The sequence below is a fragment of the Nerophis lumbriciformis genome, linkage group LG15 (assembly GCF_033978685.3).
Source record: "Nerophis lumbriciformis linkage group LG15, RoL_Nlum_v2.1, whole genome shotgun sequence".
Classification (NCBI taxonomy): Eukaryota; Metazoa; Chordata; class Actinopteri; order Syngnathiformes; family Syngnathidae; genus Nerophis; species Nerophis lumbriciformis.
The window spans coordinates 40,417,570-40,438,045 of NC_084562.2; the positions used below are offsets into that span (position 1 = coordinate 40,417,570).

At 41.9% G+C, this 20,476-nt stretch overlaps 1 protein-coding gene and 1 long non-coding RNA gene across 6 annotated transcripts in view; one reads left to right on the forward strand and one right to left on the reverse strand.

Annotated features, from left to right (window-relative positions):
* Positions 1–13,382, forward strand: part of LOC133616117 (amyloid-beta A4 precursor protein-binding family A member 2-like) — a 163,213-nt gene extending 149,831 nt beyond the window's left edge. For all 4 annotated transcript variants that reach the window (XM_061975230.1, XM_061975229.1, XM_061975232.1 and 1 more), the window contains 4 exons: positions 704–916; positions 986–1,105; positions 6,655–6,795; positions 13,275–13,382. In XM_061975230.1, the coding sequence (XP_061831214.1) occupies positions 704–916; positions 986–1,105; positions 6,655–6,795; positions 13,275–13,346 (546 nt within the window). In that variant the 3' untranslated portion in view covers positions 13,347–13,382. The remainder of the gene's footprint in view (positions 1–703; positions 917–985; positions 1,106–6,654; positions 6,796–13,274) is intronic.
* Positions 13,383–14,639: 1,257 nt separating this feature from the next.
* Positions 14,640–20,406, reverse strand: LOC133616122 (uncharacterized). 2 transcript variants are annotated; one of them, XR_009816817.1, is made up of 4 exons: positions 20,084–20,406; positions 15,018–15,110; positions 14,845–14,928; positions 14,640–14,768 (listed from the first exon to the last, which is right to left on the reverse strand). It is a non-coding gene; the product is annotated as an uncharacterized lncRNA (long non-coding RNA). The 2 variants fall into 2 exon arrangements; XR_009816816.1 differs by lacking the exon at positions 20,084–20,406 and having other exon boundaries at positions 15,018–15,512.
* Positions 20,407–20,476: the final 70 nt, after the last annotated feature.

Sequence of the window (20,476 nt, forward strand, 5' to 3'; positions counted from 1 at the left end):
TTCCAGCACAAGACTTGTGTTCTCTGTATAGTTGATGAATTTATCATAATACTCACTGCCCAGGTAAAAAATGCCGGGAGCAAACGAGCATATTGTAGCGTCTTTCTCGCGATGAATCCCCCCAAAAAATTATTTTTAAAGTTGCCAAGTCTCAACATTTCTCGGCTTATGGAAGCAAGGTTTCTCCCATACGAGCGAGAGACATGATTTATAACCAGCGCAGACTTTCACCAACTCACAGGTGATGCAACAGCTCAGTTTGTCAACAGCTGCAGTAGTTACCTCAGTAACCGAGGCATCGTGTTACTAAAAGTAGTTCCTCTGCGTTAGCTCTTACAATGACAATGTTGCTAACACAGGTCACACAAAACATGTAAATGGAGATGTTTTTTTCGAGGGCTTTATAAGTTGAATAGATGACTCGCATTAGCTACATTGTCAGTTCTTTTTTTAAAGCCTTTTTTTACTGCCCAGTGTTTATGTTTATGGCGACAGCCACTTACTGGTACTTTAAGCCAATCCAAGGGGCGTTGATGTAAAAGGGTTCCACAGTATATTACACACTACTACTAATTATAGTTGCTGATGTCTCGTCTGAATGGGGCTTAGGGCTCATCAGGAGACTAATTAGTCTACCAAAAGACTAATTAGGTGTGTTGTTACAGGCAATAAGACCTGACCTCTCCTCTGCTGTCGTCCACAGCTGCAGCTGGAGAAGAGTAAAGGCGAGATCCTGGGCGTCGTGATCGTGGAGTCAGGTTGGGGTTCCATCCTCCCCACGGTCATCTTAGCCAACATGATGAACGGCGCCCCGGCGGCACGCTCAGGCAAGTTGAGCATCGGCGATCAGATCATGTCCATCAACAACACCAGCCTCGTAGGGCTGCCGCTCGCCACCTGTCAGGGAATCATCAAGGTACAGAGAGACGATAAATGAATTAAACCTGGCTTACTGCTGTTTTTGAAATGCATGTCGTGTGTACAGGGTTTAAAGAACCAGGTGCAGGTGAAAATGAACATTGTCAGCTGCCCTCCTGTTACGACCGTCCTCATTAAGAGACCTGACCTCAAGTATCAGCTGGGCTTCAGTGTGCAGAACGGAATTGTAAGTTTGTTTTACCTTACCATTTTACCCACAGGACTGTGACAAGATAACACCTAATGGGCCATGACGCATGTGCATGTCATTTTTGTAGACACTGTGGGGAAAAAAAAGTGGGGAAAAAACAAGTATGTTATTAAACAAAAAAAAACGTTCCTTTTTTTGTGTTATTATTTAAAATTTTGCCTGTGAGTGCATAGGCTATGTCTACACAAACACAACTATTTTAAAAAGGCAGATTATGCCATGCATTTTGGCTTGTTGTCAACACCCAAGCGTAGGTCTTTGTCCCTAAAAAGACAAATGTTGACAAAACGTAGGCCAGAGTGGAGAATAAATTGGAAACGCTGATCACTGCTTCTATGTCTTTTTATTATCTGGCAGACCAGCTGCGTACAAACTGTGTTAAAGCTGTCACAACAAGCTACATTTACAGATAGTTCAATTATAATGCGTTTATGAGCGAGATGCGAACAGGTGGCGCTAAATCTATTTGTAGTAGACCTAATGTATTCCTATCGGACCGTCACAAATAATTGACTGAATGGCAGGGCTTCCAATTATAAAATGAAAAGGGCCACTGTTTCAAGAGCCCAAGGGCTCAGGGGCTGGCCATCGAGATGTGGATGTTTCGTCAGAAAGTGCCTCCACAGGTTATATTCCTTAGAGACTGTGTTTACTTAATTGCAAAGTAAACACGTTGGCTTTCACACTGCACTGTCAAAGAAATTCATTATTCCGCCCTCGCTACTCAATTCCAGCATGCGCAGCTAGACAGATAGTTAACAGCATGAAGAAACAGAAGCTCTAGAAATGTTGATATTCCTTCTTTTTAATAATTTTCCTTCCATAGTTTTATTTATTTGCACTTCTTCCTTCATTTAAGCTTGTAAGACTGAAAATATAAACATAACCATAGCAAAAGTAAAAAGTCCATTGTGTATTTTACATAATTAGTGTCCGGCTTCCTCACACTTCCAAAGACATGCACCTGGGGATAGGTTGATTGGCAACACTAAATTGGCCCTAGTGTGTGAATGTGAGTGTGAATGTTGTCTGTCTATCTGTGTTGGCCCTGCGATGAGGTGGCGACTTGTCCAGGGTTTACCCCGCCTTTCCGTCCGATTGTAGCTGAGATAGGCTCCAGCGCCCCCCACGATCCCGAAGGGAATAAGCGGTAGAAAAAAGATCGATGGATGTCCATCAAAGACATGCATCTGGGTTGATTGGCAACACTGAATTGGCCCGAGTGTGAATGTTGTTCGTCTATCTTTGTTGGCCCTGGGATGAGGTGGCGACTTGTCTAGGATGTACCCCGCCTTCCGCCCGAGTGCAGCTGGGATAGGCTCCAGCACCCCCGCGACCCCGAGAGGGACAAGCGGTAGGAAATGGAAGGATGGATGTATCCATCCATCTTCTTCCGCTTATCTGAGGTCGGTTCGCGGGGGCAGCTCTTCCCGGGAGATCCCGAGGCGTTCCCAGGCCAGCCGGGAGACATAGTCTTCCCAACGTGTCCTGGATCTTCCCCGTGGCCTCCTACCGGTCGGACGTGCCCTAATCACCTCCCTAGGGAGGCGTTCGGGTGGCATCCTGACCAGATGCCCGAACCACCTCATCTGGCCCCTCTCCCCGGATGGCAGAGCTTCTGCAATTTGTTTAGATTTTTTTCGGGGTTAAATGAGTAGTTTTCTTATTCTACTCTGCCCACTGCTGCTTCATTGTGACACATATGCTTCGCTATTGCCTCCTTTGGGGTGGCGAGAGTACAGCATACATGACCAGCCCTAGTTAAAATTGTTTCATCGAGCCTATTTGGGTGATTTTCGACAGGCCAAATGAAAAGATTTGGGCGGGTCGAATGTATGGGAAACACTCTACCTGTTCTAGTCCAGCTATTGATGATATTTCTACTGCTGAGCTTCCACCGCAGAAACATTGTTTTACCTCAGAATATTGCTGTACAAAGATCTGTTCAGTGTGTTGCTGTAAATCAGTGGTGTCAAACATTTTCTAGCGAGGGCACCTTTACACAATAATTGTATGGAGGTCAATCAATACTGTTTATGTTATCAAACATCACATCTAATAATGTAATATCTGAGAATTACAGCTGACAAAAATAACAAGTTCACTCGTGTGATTGATTACAAAAAATGCATTAATCTTGTATATACATGCAGATTAATCACGCACTATATTTAGACCGTTCATGTTCTTTTATCTTATTTTCCAGCAAATAAATGATGTGCATTTAAGTAAAACATTAAGAAAATGTTCCTGTTTGACACTCTGACGATAAAATTGTACAAAACCCAAAACCAGTTAAGTTGGCACATTGTGTAATTCGTAAATAAAAACAGAATACAATGATTTGCAAATCCTTTTCAACTTATATTCAATTGAATAGACTGCAAAGATAAGATATTTAATGTTCGAATTGAGAAACATATTTATTTTTGTTGCAAATAATCATTAACTTATAATTTAATAGCAGCAACACATTGCAAAAATGTTGGCACAGGGGCATTTTTACCACTGTGTTACATGGCCTTTCCTTTTAACAACACAGTAAACGTTTGGGAACTGAGGAGACCAATTTTTGAAGCTTTTCAGGTGGAATTCTTTCCCATTCTTGCTTGATGTACAAACAGTCCAGGGTCTCCGTTGTGGTATTTTACGCTTCATAATGCGCCACACATTTTCATGGGAGACAGGTCCGGACTACGGGCAGGCCAGTCTAGTACCCACACTATTTTACTATGAAGCCACGCTGTTGTAACACGTGGCTTGGCATTGTTTTGCTGAAATAAGCAGGGGCGTCCATGAAAAAGATGTTGCTTGGATGGCAACATATGTTGCTCCAAAACCTGTATGTACCTTTCAGCATTAATGGTGCCTTCACAGATGTGTAAGTTACCCATGTCTTGGGCACTAATACACCCCCATACCATCACAGATGCTGGCTTTTCAACTTTGCGCCTATAACAATCCGGATGTTTTTTTTCCTCTTTGGTCCGGAGGACACAACGTCCACAGTTTCCAAAAACAATTTGAAATGTGTACTCGTCAGACCACAGAACACCTTTACACTTTGCATCAGTCCATCTTAGATGAGCTCGGGCCCAGCGGTGTTGTTGATAAATGGCTTTGGCTTTGCATAGTAGAGTTTTAACTTGCACTTCCAGATGTAGCGACGAACTGTAGTTACTGACAGTGGTTTTCTGAAGTGTTCCTGAGCCAATGTGGTGATATCCTTTACATACTGATGTCGCTTTTTGATGCAATACCGCCTGAGGGATCGAAGGTCACGGGCTTAGCCGCTTACGTGCAGTGATTTCTCCAGATTCTCTGAACCTTTTGATGACATTACGGATCGTAGATGGTGAAATCCCTAAATTCCTTGCAATAGCTCCTTGAGAAATGTTGTTCTTAAACTGTTCAACAATTTGCTCACACATTTGTTCACAAAGTGGTGACCCTCGCCCCATCCTTGTTTGTGAATGACTGAGCATTTCATGGAAGCTGCTTTTATACCCAATCATGGCACCCACCTGTCCCCAATTAGCTTGTTCACCTGTGGGATGTTCCAAATAAGTGTTTGATGAGCATTCCTCAACTTTCTCAGTCTTTTTTGCCACTTGTGCCGGCTTTTTTGAAACATGTTGCAGGCATCAAATTCCAAATGAGCTAATATTTGCAAAAAAAATACCAAAGTTTACCAGTTTGAACGTTAAATATCTTGTCTTTGCAGTGTATTCAATTTAACATAGGTTGAAAAGGATTTGCAAATCATTGTATTCTGTTTTTATTTACCATTTACACAACGTGCCAACTTCTTTGGTTTTGGGTTTTGTATTTGTGTACAATATTTTTAGGTTCTTTTTTCAAGTTAATTAAGGGATTAATAACCTGTGATTATTCATGATTAATCCAAAAATAATAATTTGACAGCACGACTAATAATGTATCTTATTAATAATTAAATAATTGTATTTTTACAAAACTGTGTTCCTTCGATTAAAGCTGGGGTTACACTACCGTTGTTGGTGAATTTACGTGAAGCATGGACACTATTTTATGATGTATATCAGGGGTGCTCATTACGTCGATCGCGATCTACCGGTCGATCTCGGAGGGTGTGTCAGTCGATCACCAGCCAGGCATTAAAAAAATAGTCCTAAAAATGAGCGATCATAAATCTTCACTATGACGTCACTTTCGTCACTTGATTGACATTCACGGCACCCGAGGGTCTTCTGAGATGACGCTGGCTGCTGCCAGATCATTAAAATTACCGACTGGAAGGCGAGAAACACTTTATTTCAACAGACTCTGGCGCCGTACCTGTCGTCAAAACTCCAAAGACCGACTGCACAGTTGCACAATAAAAGCTCTGCTTCATCCTGCCTGCGCTACCAAAATAAGAGTCTCAGAAAGCTGGCGTGCACAAGCTAGCAAGCTACGGAGTTTGCTGACAATGTATTTCTTGTAAAGTGTATACAAAGGAGTACGGAAGCTGGACAAATAAGATGACAAAAACCAACCACTTTCATGTGGTATTGGACAGAAAGGAGGACTTTTTTTCTCCTCCATTCGAAAATGCGGACGTTATCATCACTACTGTCTGATTCCAATCAATGCAAGTCATCACAATCAGGTAATACACCAACTTATATTCTTGTCTTCATGAAAGAAAGGAATCAATATGTGTTAAACATGCTTGTATTATCTTTAAACACTTGTAACTTGTTAACAATATTAACTATATGTGTTAAACATGCTTGTATTATCTTTAACCACCTTTAAGTTGTTAACAATATTAACTATATGTGTTAAACATGCTTGTTTTATCTTTAACCACCTTTAAGTTGTTAACAATATTAACTATATGTGTTAAACATGCTTGTATTATTTTTAACCACCTTTAACTTGTTAACAATATTAACTATATGTGTTAAACATGCTTGCATTATCTTTAAACACCTTTAACTTGTTAACAATATTAACTATATGTATTAAACATACTTGTATTATCATTAAACACCTTTAATGTATTAACAATATTAACTATATGTGTTAAACATGCTTGCATTATCATTATACACCTTTAACTTGTTAACAAAAACATATATTTCATAAATAAGTAAATATAAATTATATATATGAATGAGGTAGATCCCCATGACTTGATCAATTGAAAAGTAGCTCGCCTGCAGAAAAAGTGTGAGCACCCCTGATGTATATAAATGCTGTATGCATATATCATCTTTATAACCCCTCCACGCAGCTTCATACACACTTCCAATGCTCCAAAAACACTTCATACACTCTAAAACATACATCATTTTAACATGAAACGTCAAAGCGTACTCAAATCTCAATGGTACTTGAAAATCCACGATGTACTGAGGCTGTCGTAAGTGAACACTCTGTGGGCCAAAAAATGCCACCCAAGGGCCGCACTTTGATCACCCCCGCTTTAAACAACACAGTTTGCCCTTATGCCTGCACACATTTAATATGCCAGCTGACCTTTTTTGTGTTCCTCCCAGATATGCAGTCTTATGCGGGGGGGCATAGCTGAGCGAGGAGGGGTCCGGGTTGGCCACCGGATCATCGAGATCAACGGGCAGAGTGTGGTGGCCACAGCACATGAGAAGATTGTCCAGGCTCTCTCAAACTCTGTTGGCGAGGTGACGCACTGAACATAAACACACACACACAACAAAGCTTCTTGCTCAACATGTTTTGCTGCCTTATAAACAACTAAGGACCTGTTTTTTTTTCTTCATTTTAAAACAGAAGTTATATACCGTTGTAGAAGTCGCTGTCTTGCGGTTCCACGAATACGCACGTCAAAGTAGCCAAGCGTACAGAGTTGTAGGCTACAACAGATTTAAATGTTTTTCAACACACTCATCGGTGATACGTTCTCTCCAAGACGTTTCAGTCTCTCTCCAAACTTCCTCTCCCTCCTGCACCCGGCCGCTCACTGTTAAAGACAACAGATGATTAGATTAACACGTACCACCTGTGAAATCTAATCACCTGCCAGCTGTGTCTCGCCGTCAGCACATGCTACCCGATGGTGCTCGTCCTCAGCACCATGGACAGCGGCGGTGATCTGTTCTCCTGCACAATCGTATTTTCTGGACCATAGGACGCACCAGATTATAAGGTGCACTGCCGATGAGGTCTTTTTTCATACAAAAGGCGCACTGTATTATAAGACTCATTAAAGGAGTCATATTAATTTTTTTTCTAAATGGAAAACACTTCCTTGTGGTCTACATAACATGTAATGGTGGTTCTTTGGTCAAAATGTTGCGTAGATTATGTTTTACAGATCATCTTCAAGCCGCTTTCTGACAGTCGCTTCAGGATGCGCCGTTTTGTAGACGGTCTTATTTACGTGACTCACCTTCGACAGCGTCTTCTCCCCGTCATCTTTGTTGTAGCGGTGTAGCGTGCAAGGACAGGAGTGGAAGAAGTGTCAAAAGATGGAGCTAACTGTTTTAATGACATTCAGACTTTACTTAAATCAATAACAGAGCAGCATCTCCTCATCCGTGGCTCATTAGTGCAACAACAAGACCGGAAATGTGTCCCGTGAGAAACCGTTCGACTGGAAGTCTCTAATAACTAAAGTACCTTGGGTGAATAATGTAAACGCACTACACCGGTAGTTTTTAGCGCTTCCATAGCGAGATATAAGTTAGAACTTTACACTACTTTATATTATAAATGGCAGCAGCAGAGGGTGAATGTCCCATAACAAGAAGATAGAGTAAAAGAAGAAGCTTTTCGACTACGGTATCGGCACGGACTACAGTGGCGGACCTGCGCAAATGTTCTAGATTCACGCACATCCCAAATACAGATCAGCAGGTACCAGAAAGTAAGAAAAGTTGGTTTTGTAAAACAAAACGCCAGATAATATGTCTGCTAATGGGTGCCATTCTGCGGTCCTTATACACACACCATAGTAATACTTGTATCTCTGACTACGGTAGCCGTAATGGGCCGACAATCCATCAACCGGTGCGGCTTCAAAGTCATACTGAAACATTTTGACAGACTTTTGAGTGCCGTGTGTAATGTTCGTTATTTTCAATTGAACATTTAAAGTTTTGGTGTTGTTTACTGGCGTCATATTGCAGTCTACACGTATCTCTTATGTGTGACTGCCATCTACTGGTCACACTTATCATTACACCATGTACCAAATAAAATTGCTTTGAGGTCGGTAAGCACCACCAGAATTATTCCATACATTAGGCGCACCGGGTTATAAGGCGCACTGTCGATTTTTGAGAAAATTAAAGGATTTTAAGTGCGCCGAATTGTCCGAAAAATACGGTACTAATCATTGTGCTCTAGCAACTCATCTGTACATACTTTTTAAGTTGGACTGGCTGCATTTTAGTCAACCACATCATCAGCAAAAATAACTCATTAAGAAGATCAATGAAACTACTCAACATTTGTTGTTAAAAGCTGAAATGAGAGCGATGAAGCATTCGATAATGACCAGGAAATGGTATTGGTAAAGAATGTTAGAAAAGGTGAACTTTTGAGTCTATACTCACCTTCTTCCAGAGCGGAAGTGGCAGGTTCAACGTCCAAAACAATTTAAATCGAATTAAAGTGAAGTACAAACATTAGCAAAACCAGCGCTGGAGGGAAGACTGAGCGCGTTCTCTCAGAATGGTCCCACTACTCACACGCTTTCGTCCATCCTGTTACCCCTCCAAAAGGGTTGCTTGGGCTTTAGTCCAACAAAACCGAAGGTGAACCTTGGCAGGGTTTCCCCTAGATTGCCAAGATCCCTGTGGCGGTGGAAGCGTTGTTAGGAGCGTGGTCAGCATGACGTCATCGTAAAATTTGCATAATTTGCTATGATGATAAAGAAAATCATCTTTAAAAAGGCTCAAAGAAATTATACAGTTAAAACAAATCTGTGTTATTAATGAGTAATAACATATATCTTATATTATATCGTTTTGCTCTATTATCAATTATTGTTGCTTATTGGAAAATGTAGTTAGTTGATAATGTTTAAAATGTCTGAAGTGTATTTTTCTTTATTAGAAACGACTAGGAACAAATCTAGCATTTCTGGTGTTATTATAGACTGTACTTGTGTTTAGAGACTCTACTTCTGTCCCTCGATGTCGCCGACGAAAAGAGAGCTGCAGCGAGCATGACGTCACACTTGCTTGGCGTAGTTGGACTTTCTCTTCTTAAAAGCCGCCACTGTGCTTGTAACGCTACAGTGGGAGAAGGAGACGGCACGTCGTTTAGCTTGCAGCGTGTTTATTGAAATATCCAAGAATGAAGTGTGTGACTAATCCAAATATATATAGTGTGACTATGTGAAGCGATTATATGTTGAGTGTTACCAGGTGGTGTTGAAAGTGCGTGTTGAGATCGGTGCGGAAGTCCAGAAAGGGCAAGGCAGGCTCGGGGGTCCGGGGACAGGCAGATGGTCAGGGGCCGGAGCGAGGCGTCGTTGTCCGGGGGAAGGCGTGAGGTCGAGATCCGGGAAGGCAGCAGGAAGTCCAGAGGGGATCCGGGGAGACGAGACACACAGCTCGAAACCAGGGAATGACGAAGGGGCTGCTGGATGACGACACAGGACAAGACACGATGAGTACAAAGGAGGGGACATAGGCAAGGAAGCTAGAGACGTGTAAGGCTTACTGTACTGGTACAAGTGGCTACGTTCTGGCACTGGAACGCAGGACACGCTGGCTTACGAAGGCAGAGGCGCGGCTGCTCCAGGAGAGGAACGCCCAAGGGCGTGTCTCGAGGCGCGCTCAGCGGAGCACACAGCAGAGTGAGGGGCGGCAGGGGTTTGAACCGTAACAGTGCTTTTAATATTTGCCCTTTTTGTAGATCGCTGTTCGTGGGTATATCTGGAATACATTAAAGTTAACACGCTGACTACGCTCTAGACAATCGCATGCGTCTTGTTTACATCACAACATCTGGTTTCGGCAGCGCTGTTTTCGGTGATCAAAGTATTTTTTCCAGCAGCCGCATTTCGGTGCATCACTAGTCAATAGTGCACAAATTATAAACTATATATATCCATCCAGCCAGCATCAAACTGTTGGCATCTTCTGGAGGCTGCAATGCATTATATCAAATTGATTTGTTTTCAAGTAAGTAAAAAAAAATGTTATGTTGTGGCGGCCATGATTTTGTTATGGCGGTGCGCCATGTTCAGTAACATAGAGCAGTGTTTTTCAACCACTGTGTGCCACTAGTGTGCCGTGAGATACAGTCTGGTGTGCCGTGGGAGATTATCTAATTTCACCTATAGGGGTTAAAAATATTTTTTCCAAACCAGTAATTATAGTCTGCAAATGATGTGTTGTTGTTGAGTGTCGGTGCTGTTTAGAGCTCAGCAGAGTAACCGTGTAATACTCTTCCATATCAGTAGGTGGCAGCCGGTAGCTAATTGCTTTGTAAATGTGGGAAACAGCGGGAGGCAATGTGCAGGTAAAAAGGTATGTAATGCTTAAACCAAAAATTAAAAAAAGGTGAGTGCCCCTAAGAAAAGGCATTGACGCTTAGGGATGGCTACGCAGAACGAAACTAAAACTGAACTGGCTACAAAGTAAACAAAAACAGGATGCTGGACAACAGCAAAGACTTACTGTGGAGCAAAGACACAATGTACATGACATGACAATCAACAATGCCCCCACAAAGAAGGATAAAAACAACTGAAATATTCTTGATTGCTAAAACAAAGTAGATGCGGGAAATATCGCTCAAAGGAAGACATGAAACTGCTACAGGAAAATACCAAAAATAAGAGAAAAAGCCACCAAAATAGGAGCGCATGACAAGAAGTAAAACACTACACACAGGAAAACAGCAAAAAAATCCAAATAAGTCACAACGTGATGTGACAAGTGGGGACAGCACTTTGAGTCAAAAGCTATATTGATGCATGGTTGGTTATGATTTAAAGTCATATCCAACAATTGCGACAACGACTTTTTACTGTCAACTGAGTTTAGTTTTTTGATGATTTCTGCTGGTGGTGTGCCTCTGCATTTTTTCAACGCAAAAAATGTGCTTTGGCTCAAAAAAGGTTGAAAAACACTGACATAGAGGGAAAACCCTGCTTAGTGTATTTGTTTTTGACACACACACACACACACACACGTCTGCTTTCGCTCCATCTCGCACCTGGCACCTTTTCTCATCCTCAAAACTAGGAAGTATGATTATGTGTTTGTGTATGAGCGAAGATTGGATTCATTGTATTTGGCCTTTAATTGACCAGAGCGTTCCCAACAGGACGATAAGACATGTCTGAACATTCCATTCTGCTAAGGTGTAAAACATCCCTCTACCAAATTGTAAGGACAGGAATTGAGGCACAGTTGGGCTGCATGATTGTGGCCGAAATTGTCAGTTTCCACAAGTCTAATTTAAGACAATTAAAGGCCTACTGAAATGCGATTTTCTTATTTAAACGGGGATAGCAGGTCCATTCTATGTGTCATACTTGATCATTTCGCGATATTGCCATATTTTTGCTGAAAGTATTTAGTAGAGAACATCGACGATAAAGTTTGCAACTTTTGGTCGCTGATAAAAAAGCCTTGCCTGTACCGGAAGTAGTAGACGAGTAGCGTGACGTCACAGGTTGTGGAGCTCCTCACATCTGCACATTGTTTACAATCATGGCCACCAGCAGCGAGAGCGATTCGGACCGAGAAAGCGACAATTTCCTCATTAATTTGAGCAAGGATGAAAGATTTGTGGATGAGGAAAGTGAGAGTGAAGGACTAGAGGGCAGTGGGAGCGATTCAGATAGGGAAGATGCTGTGAGAGGCGGGTGGGACCTGATATTCAGCTGGGAATGACTAAAACAGTAAATAAACACAAGACATATATATACTCTATTAGCCACAACACAACCAGGCTTATATTTAATATGCCACAAATTAATCCCGCATAACAAACACCTCCCCCCTCCCGTCCATATAACCCGCCAATACTACTCAAACACCTGCACAACACACTCAATCCCACAGCCCAAAGTACCGTTCACCTCCCCAAAGTTCACATAGCACATATATTTCCCCAAAGTCGCCAAAGTTACGTACGTGACATGCACATAGCGGCACGCACGTACGGGTAAGCGATCAAATGTTTGGAAGCCGCAGCTGCATGCGTACTCACGGCACCGCGTCTGCGTATCCAACTCAAAGTCCTCCTGGTAAGAGTCTCTGTTGTCCCAGTTCTCCACAGGCCAATGGTAAAGCTTGACTGTCATCTTTCGGGAATGTAAACAATGAAACACCGGCTGTGTTTGTGTTGTTGCTGCAGTCGGCCGCAATACACCGCTTCCCACCTACAGCTTTCTTCTTTGCTGTCTCCATTGTTCATTGAACAAATTGCAAAAGATTCACCAACACAGATGTCCAGAATACTGTGGAATTTTGCGATGAAAACAGACGACTTAATAGCTGGCCACCATGCTGTCCCAAAATGTCCTCTACAATCCGTGACGTCACGCGCAGGCGTCATCATACCGAGACGTTTTCAGCAGGATATCCATCCATCCATTTTCTACCGCTTATTCCCTTTGGGGTCGCGGGGGCGCTGGAGCCTATCTCAGGATATTTCGCGCAAAATTTAAAATTGCACTTTAGTAAGCTAACCCGGCCGTATTGGCATGTGTTGCAATGTTAAGATTTCATCATAAAATAGCACCAGTCCGTCCGTGATTTCTCTTATCCTGGTCTCAAACTGAGCCCTGCCATAGGAGTTTGGGATTCGTTTTTTTCTCTCCCTCATCTCCCCTCGTTTACTTTTTCCCTCCCTTTTTTACGGTGCTTCCTGTTCTTTCCACCGTGTATACGGTCTGTCTGTTCCTGGCAGGTTTGTACTGAAAATGTCATTTTGTTGTACTTTTTAAGTGTGATGACAATAATGTTGAATACATTTAATTTCAGATGAATATACTAACCGAGTTTTACCATCATTACATCCCGAGTGGCAGCCAAAATCATAATCGTGATTAACATCCGATTATTGTGCGGCCCGAATGCAGATACCATAACATTGGGCAAAACAAGAAAAGCTGTAAAAAAAATGGACGCCTTTTATTAACTCACACTCTTAATGTTCTTTGACTTTCCAGATCCACATGAAGACGATGCCTGCAGCCATGTTCCGACTCCTCACAGGCCAAGAGACACCGATGTACATATAAAAGCCATGAACAGATTGTCGTCTAATTGTAAAAAAAGAAGCAACCTCTTATTGTACAAACTCAGAGGTTAATTCATTTTTTGACGTCTTTGCATAGCTGTTTTTTCTTTTTTCCTTATCTGTTTGTCTCGTTTGTGTTTAATCAATGACATAAAAGGACTCACAGCTATTTTTTTATATTCACGCACGCAATGCAATACACTTCTGCTATGCTTCTTGTATAGTTGCATTATTTATTTCCTGTGTGAATACTTCTATGTTGGACATTTTTACTGAAATCCTTTGCTCAGTGCAAAGCAGACGACTTTGCAGGACGCCCCACATATTGCCGGTGCAATACGGACGGGTTTTATGGTTCGAAATAATGAATTTTAAAGATGGTTTGTTGATAAAATGTACACTATAAAGCCAAAAGTATTTGGCCACCCGTCCAAGCACTCCAGAGAAGTGGAGACGCGTTTTCTGGAGTGATGAATCACGCTTTTCCATCTGGCAATATGATGGACCAGTCTGGGTTTGGAGGTTGCCAGGAGAACGCTACATTTCGGACTGCATTGTGGCGAGTGTGAAATTTGGTGGAGGAGGAATTATGGTGTGGGGTTGTTTTTCCAGGAGTTGGGCTTGGTCCCTTAGAATGAAATGAACTTTGAATGCTCCATTTTGGACAATTCCATGCTCCCAACCATGTGAGAACAGTTTGGAGCGGGCCCCTTCCTCTTCCAACATGACTGCGCACCAGTGCACAAAGCAATGTCCATAAAGACATGGATGTCAGAGTCTGGTGTGGATGAACTTGACTGGCCTGCACAGAGTCCTGACCTGAACCCGATAGAACACCTTTGGGATGAATTAGAACGGAGACTGAGAGCCAGGCCTTCTCGACCAACATCAGTGTGTGACCTCACCAATGCGCTTTTGGTAGAATGGTCAAAAATCCCTATAAAGACACTCCGCAACCTTGTGGACAGCCTTCCCAGAAAAGTTGAAGCTGTATTGGCTGCAAAAGGTGGACCTAAATCATATTGAACCCTATGGGTTAGGAATGGGATGGCATTTCAAGTTCATATGTGAGTCAAGGCAGGTGGCCAAATACTTTTGGCTATATAGTGTAAATGTTAATGAAACTGGTGTGTGCAGCAGGGGCTCTAGGGAGAAATGCCATATTATTGTATGTTTGGTTGACTTTATTTAAATGGCAATACACACTAAAAGGCCGAGGACTTTTCTAAATATCTTGTACAGATTTAAATGACATAACGAGTAAGATGCGTCAATTATGCTTTTTGATATCAGTTACCTGTATGGACAAAAATGTGTGTCCGTCTGCTTTTTGCTGTGTGTGTTGATCATTGCCGTTCCGGACTGAAGTGAATGTAACCGTGTCGTGTGAGCCGTCCTATTGCCATGCCAAGTATTTGAATGTCTGTACATAACGAGAAGGAAAAAAAAAACGTGTTAAGTATCGTACTAATCATGTCAAGAGAAAAAGAGTGACTCACGATGGTTTAGTCACTGCAAACATCCTCCCACTTGTGCGTTTAGCTTTGGAGTCCTGGGAGGGAAGAACGGAACGAAGACTCACACTGTGACCGGAAAAAAAAAAAAAGCCTTAGCACACAGAGTAAAGGCTTTTAATGATGCACTGTATTCCATTTAATGGCGGTAACATGACCTGTGTGCATGCCTCGTAATGTAGTATCATGTCATCCTGGCAAGGTAATAAAATTGGAGCTGAACTTGGCTGATTGTGTTGGACTGGATCACACTGGAAGAAATGACACGTTTCATGCAAGGCAGTGAAAGCGTAACCCTCAAATTTTGGCATAGAAAAGTATTGAGTAGATGAATACTTTGGTGCATTGGTTAGTAATACGCTCAGGAGAAAGCCAAACCGAAGCAATTTGTCTCATAGAAAATAAGTGTAAATCCTAGTGATGGGTAAATGAGGCCCCGGTGATCGTGTGGCACACTCAACAGCTGTATTGACACTGATACTGTAAGTCAGGGGTGTCAAACTCATTTTAGATCGGGGGCCACATGGAGAAAAATCTACTCCCAAGTGGGCCGGACTGGTAAAATCACAGCACGATAACTTAAAAATAAAGACAACTTCAGATTGTTTTGTTTAAAAATAGAACAAGCACATACTGAAAATGTACAAATCATAATGTTGTTGTTTTTTACACTTACATGTTGCGGTTAATAGTATTCTACCTTTATTTGTCGTTATTTATACTTTCTGAATAAATGATGTGATAATGTTCATCAGTCAACTCATTGGTGTTCATTTTCAATATATCAAGATAAAAACAAATCAAAATTACAGGATGTTATTTATGTAGTTTGATCATTTTCCTTGACTGATGTCCTAACATGTGGTGTATTTTGTACATATGTAGCATCATCTGCAAAGATACAAATAATTGCTATTGTGACATCTAGTGGACACATTTAGAACAGCAGTTTCTTTCATTCAAAAATTTCAGGTACATTTTTATACTTAGCAAACTCATCCAACGGGCCGGATAAAACCTGTTCGCGGGCCTGATCCGGCCCTCGGGCCGTACTTTGGACACCCCTGCTGTAAGTGATTCAAAATGGTCAGAAAAAGTCATCACATTTGACCTGCAAATACAATTAATAATAAAAATGAATGAAATGAAATTCAACTCTGGCAAAAGGGTCAGCTAGTAAAAAGGAATGGAAGAAAATGTACTTTATTTAACGCATTAGAGCAAACCTGGGCATTCTGCGGCCCGCGGGCCACATCCGGCCCTTTGTGCATCCCTGTCCGGCCCGCGTGAGACCAATCATAAATTACAAAATACATTTAAAAAAGTATCTATGTCGAGCGTGCAATACAACGGTGCTGCTTTTGTTTTGAAAAGCGTCATTTGTATTACTTCCGTGTGGACGTATGCGCGTGAGTGATTGTGAACAGCGGCAATCACAAATTACAAAATAAAAGTTTAAAAAACATTTATGTCGTGTGCGCAATACAACTGCGCTGCTTTTATTTTGAAAAGTGTTATTTATGGGCGTATGTCCGGGTGTAACCTGTGAGTGAAGGTGCACAGCGACAAGTGATGAGACGCTAAAAAGAGAAAAGTTGATGACGAATGGCGTGTTTCCAACAAAACATGGATTGCCAAGTATTTCTTTAGAGAAATGAAAGGTAAAGCTGTGTGCTTAATGTGTGGTACACAGCTTGCTGTGTTTAAAGAATATCATTTGAATCGCCACTACATGACGAAGCATGAGGAAAAATACCGGAATGTGTCTGATGAAGCGCGCGCAAGGGAGGCTGATGCGTTGATGGTAAAACTGCAAACCCAACAAGGACTTTTTGCCAAATTTCACCCCCCCAGAGATGCAGCTGTCAGGACAAGTTTCGTCATTTCTCATAAAATCGCCAGAAAAAGTAAGGCGTTTTCTGACGGAGAGTTTATTAAGGAGTTGGACTCTGTTGCACTGATATAACAGGTGTTGTGCCGGATAATGCACCCCCTGACGGAAGTGTTATACCAACTAAAGCCCACACTTAAAGTTTCCACGTGCAAGATGTAATCTATTTAAAAAAGTTATTTAATAAGAAGCCAAAAGTGCAAAAACAATGTTCGTGTTGAAGGAGTTGTGAATGAATGAAATCTGAAATCCGTGCTGTTTTGTTACGCACAATGTTTCACCCGACAAAAACGGTGTACGAAAATCGAATTTGTCAAAATCCTAATCATACTTTTTATTTTTTATCATAGGATACACAGACGCGATTGCTAGGAATGTATGACATTTAAAAAACAGTCCAAAATATTATTTTCAGGAGAGTAACATTCTCGTATACCAGGCGTGTCGAACTTGCGTTCATTGAGGGACACATCGCAGTTATGGCCGCTTGTAACAGCAAACAATGTATGAATTTACGTGTGCATCTGACTATTGTATACATTTTTACATGCACTGTAAACAAAAGCTGTAGATTTTACCGTAAAACTCAGTCAACAAAATGTTACTGTAATATATAGAGTGTTTTTTACAACATATTACGGTACAGTGGTACTGATTTTTTATGGAAAAAAAACGGCTTCTTAGTTTTTTTTAAAATATTATTTCCAGGCGTTCGTGGGCCATATAAAATTATGTGGCCCTCAGGCCTTGAGTTTGGCACTGGTTCCATATGTCCAACAACATATTGTATATGGCTGATTTAGTGCGACTTAAAAATAGTCAGCAGTGCTAATAACGGATATTATTGTTTACACTCAGAGCAGCCATCTTTGAAGCCAACTCAAGGATAATTTTTGTTTAGTACAGTAGCATCGCTAACCCAACAAATCAAATCAAAACAAATCAACTTTATTTATACTCCTCCCAATAGCTCCACCCACAAGACAACGCATCCCAGCTACAACTGGGTTCTATGAACACAGATACAACTGTATCTACGACGGATACTGCAATACAAAATAGTCTCTCTCTTTTTGATGAAATAACATTAGAGGAACTATTACAGCGTGTAAGTGGGATAAAACAAACAACATGTTTACTTGACCCACTTCCTGGGAAACTTATCAAGGAGCTTTTTGTATTATTAGGTCCATCAGTGCTAAATATTATAAACTTATCACTTTCCTCTGGCACTGTTCCACTAGCATTCAAAAAAGCGGTTATTCATCCTCTGCTCAAAAGACCTAACCTCGATCCTGACCTCATGGTAAACTACCGACCGGAGTCCCACCTTCCCTTTATTTCGAAAATCCTCGAAAAAATTGTCGCACAGCAGCTAAATGAACACTTAGTGTCTAACAATCTCTGTGAACCTTTTCAATCCGGTTTCAGGGCAAATCACTCTACGGAGACAGCCCTCGCAAAAATGACTAATGATCTACTGCTAACGATGGATTCTGATGCGTCATCTATGTTGCTGCTTCTTGATCTTAGCGCTGCTTTCGATACCGTCGATCATAATATTTTATTAGAGCGTATCAAAACACGTATTGGTATGTCAGACTTAGCTTTGTCGTGGTTTAACTCTTATCTTACTGACAGGATGCAATGCGTCTCCCATAACAATGTGATCTCGGACTATGTTAAGGTAACGTGCGGAGTCCCCCAGGGTTCGGTTCTTGGCCCTGCACTCTTTAGTATTTACATGCTGCCGCTAGGTGACATCATACGCAAATACGGTGTTAGCTTTCATTGTTATGCTGATGACACCCAACTCTACATGCCCCTAAAGCTGACCAACACGCCGGATTGTAGTCAGCTGGAGGCGTGTCTTAATGAAATTAAACAATGGATGTCCGCTAACTTCTTGCAACTCAACGCCAAGAAAACGGAAATGCTGATTATCGGTCCTGCTAAACACCGACATTTATTTAATAATACCACCTTAACATTTGACAACCAAACAATTACACAAGGCGAATCAGTAAAGAATCTGGGTATTATCTTCGACCCAACTCTCTCGTTTGAATCACACATTAAGAGTGTTACTAAAACGGCCTTCTTTCATCTCCGTAATATCGCTAAAATCCGTTCTATTTTATCCACTAGCGACGCTGAGATCATTATTCATGCGTTCGTTACGTCTCGTCTCGACTACTGTAACATATTATTTTCGGGTCTCCCTATGTCTAGCATTAAAAAATTACAGTTGGTACAAAATGCGGCTGCTAGACTTTTGACAAGAACAAGAAAGTTTGATCATATTACGCCTATACTGGCTCACCTGCACTGGCTTCCTGTGCACTTAAGATGTGACTTTAAGGTTTTACTACTTACGTATAAAATACTACACGGTCTAGCTCCGTCCTATCTTGTCGATTGCATTGTACCATATGTCCCGGCAAGAAATCTGCGTTCAAAGAACTCCGGCTTATTAGTGATTCCCAGAGCCTATAGAGCGTTTTCTATTCGGGCTCCAGTACTCTGGAATGCCCTCCCGGTAACAATTAGAGATGCTACCTCAGTAGAAGCATTTAAGTCCCATCTTAAAACTCATTTGTATACTCTAGCCTTTAAATAGCCCCCCTGTTAGACCAGTTGATCTGCCGTTTCTTTTCTTTTCTCCTCTGCTCCCCTTTTCCTTGAGGGGGGGGGGGGCACAGGTCCGGTGGCCATGGATGAAGTGCTGGCTGTCCAGAGTCGGGACCCGGGGTGGACCGCTCGCCTGTGTATCGGCTGGGAACATCTCTGCGCTGCTGACCCGTCTCCGCTCGGGATGGTGTCCTGCTGGCCCCACTATGGACTGGACTCTTACTATTATGTTGGATCCACTATGGACTGGACTCTCACAATATTATGTCAGACCCACTCGACATCCATTGCTTTCGGTCTCCCCTAGAGGGGGGGGGGTTACCCACATATGCGGTCCTCTCCAAGGTTTCTCATAGTCATTCACATCGACGTCCCACTGGGGTGAGTTTTTCCTTGCCCTTATGTGGGCTTTGTACCGAGGATGTCGTTGTGGCTTGTGCAGCCCTTTGAGACACTTGTGATTTAGGGCTATATAAATAAAGATTGATTGATTGATTGATTGATAGTGAGGACTTTTCCTACTTTTGGAGTTGGAAAATCTTGTTGAAATTTCGGAAAAATCGAAGTGGAATGCACAATTGCTAGACGCACCAGATTTAGCTAAGAGCTAATTTAATTTGACAAAACCTGACATATGGGTAGGTTGTGAGTTCAAACCCCGGGCCGAGTCATACCAAAGACTATAAAAATGGGACCCATTACCTCCCTGCTTGGCACTCAGCATCAAGGGTTGGAATTGGGGGTTAAATCACCAAAAATGATTTCCGAGCGTGGCCACCGCTGCTGCTCACTGCTCTTCACCTCCCAGGGGGTGGAAAAAGGGGATGGGTCAAATGCAGAGGGTAATTTCACCACACCTAGTGTGTGTGTGACTATCAGTGGTACTTTAACTTTAACATGGGAGGAAACATGACAACTAACAAAAACAATAAAATGGCGGTTTATAAAATAACAAACTCAGATAGAAGACAGTATTAAGTGAGGCGTCCCAAAACCAAGGTGCAAATGTATTTGTTTCCCTAATCTTCATAAACTTAAAAAAAAAAAAGTAAGACTTTTCCCAAAACCGTTTAGAACTTTATCCCTTTGAAGCTC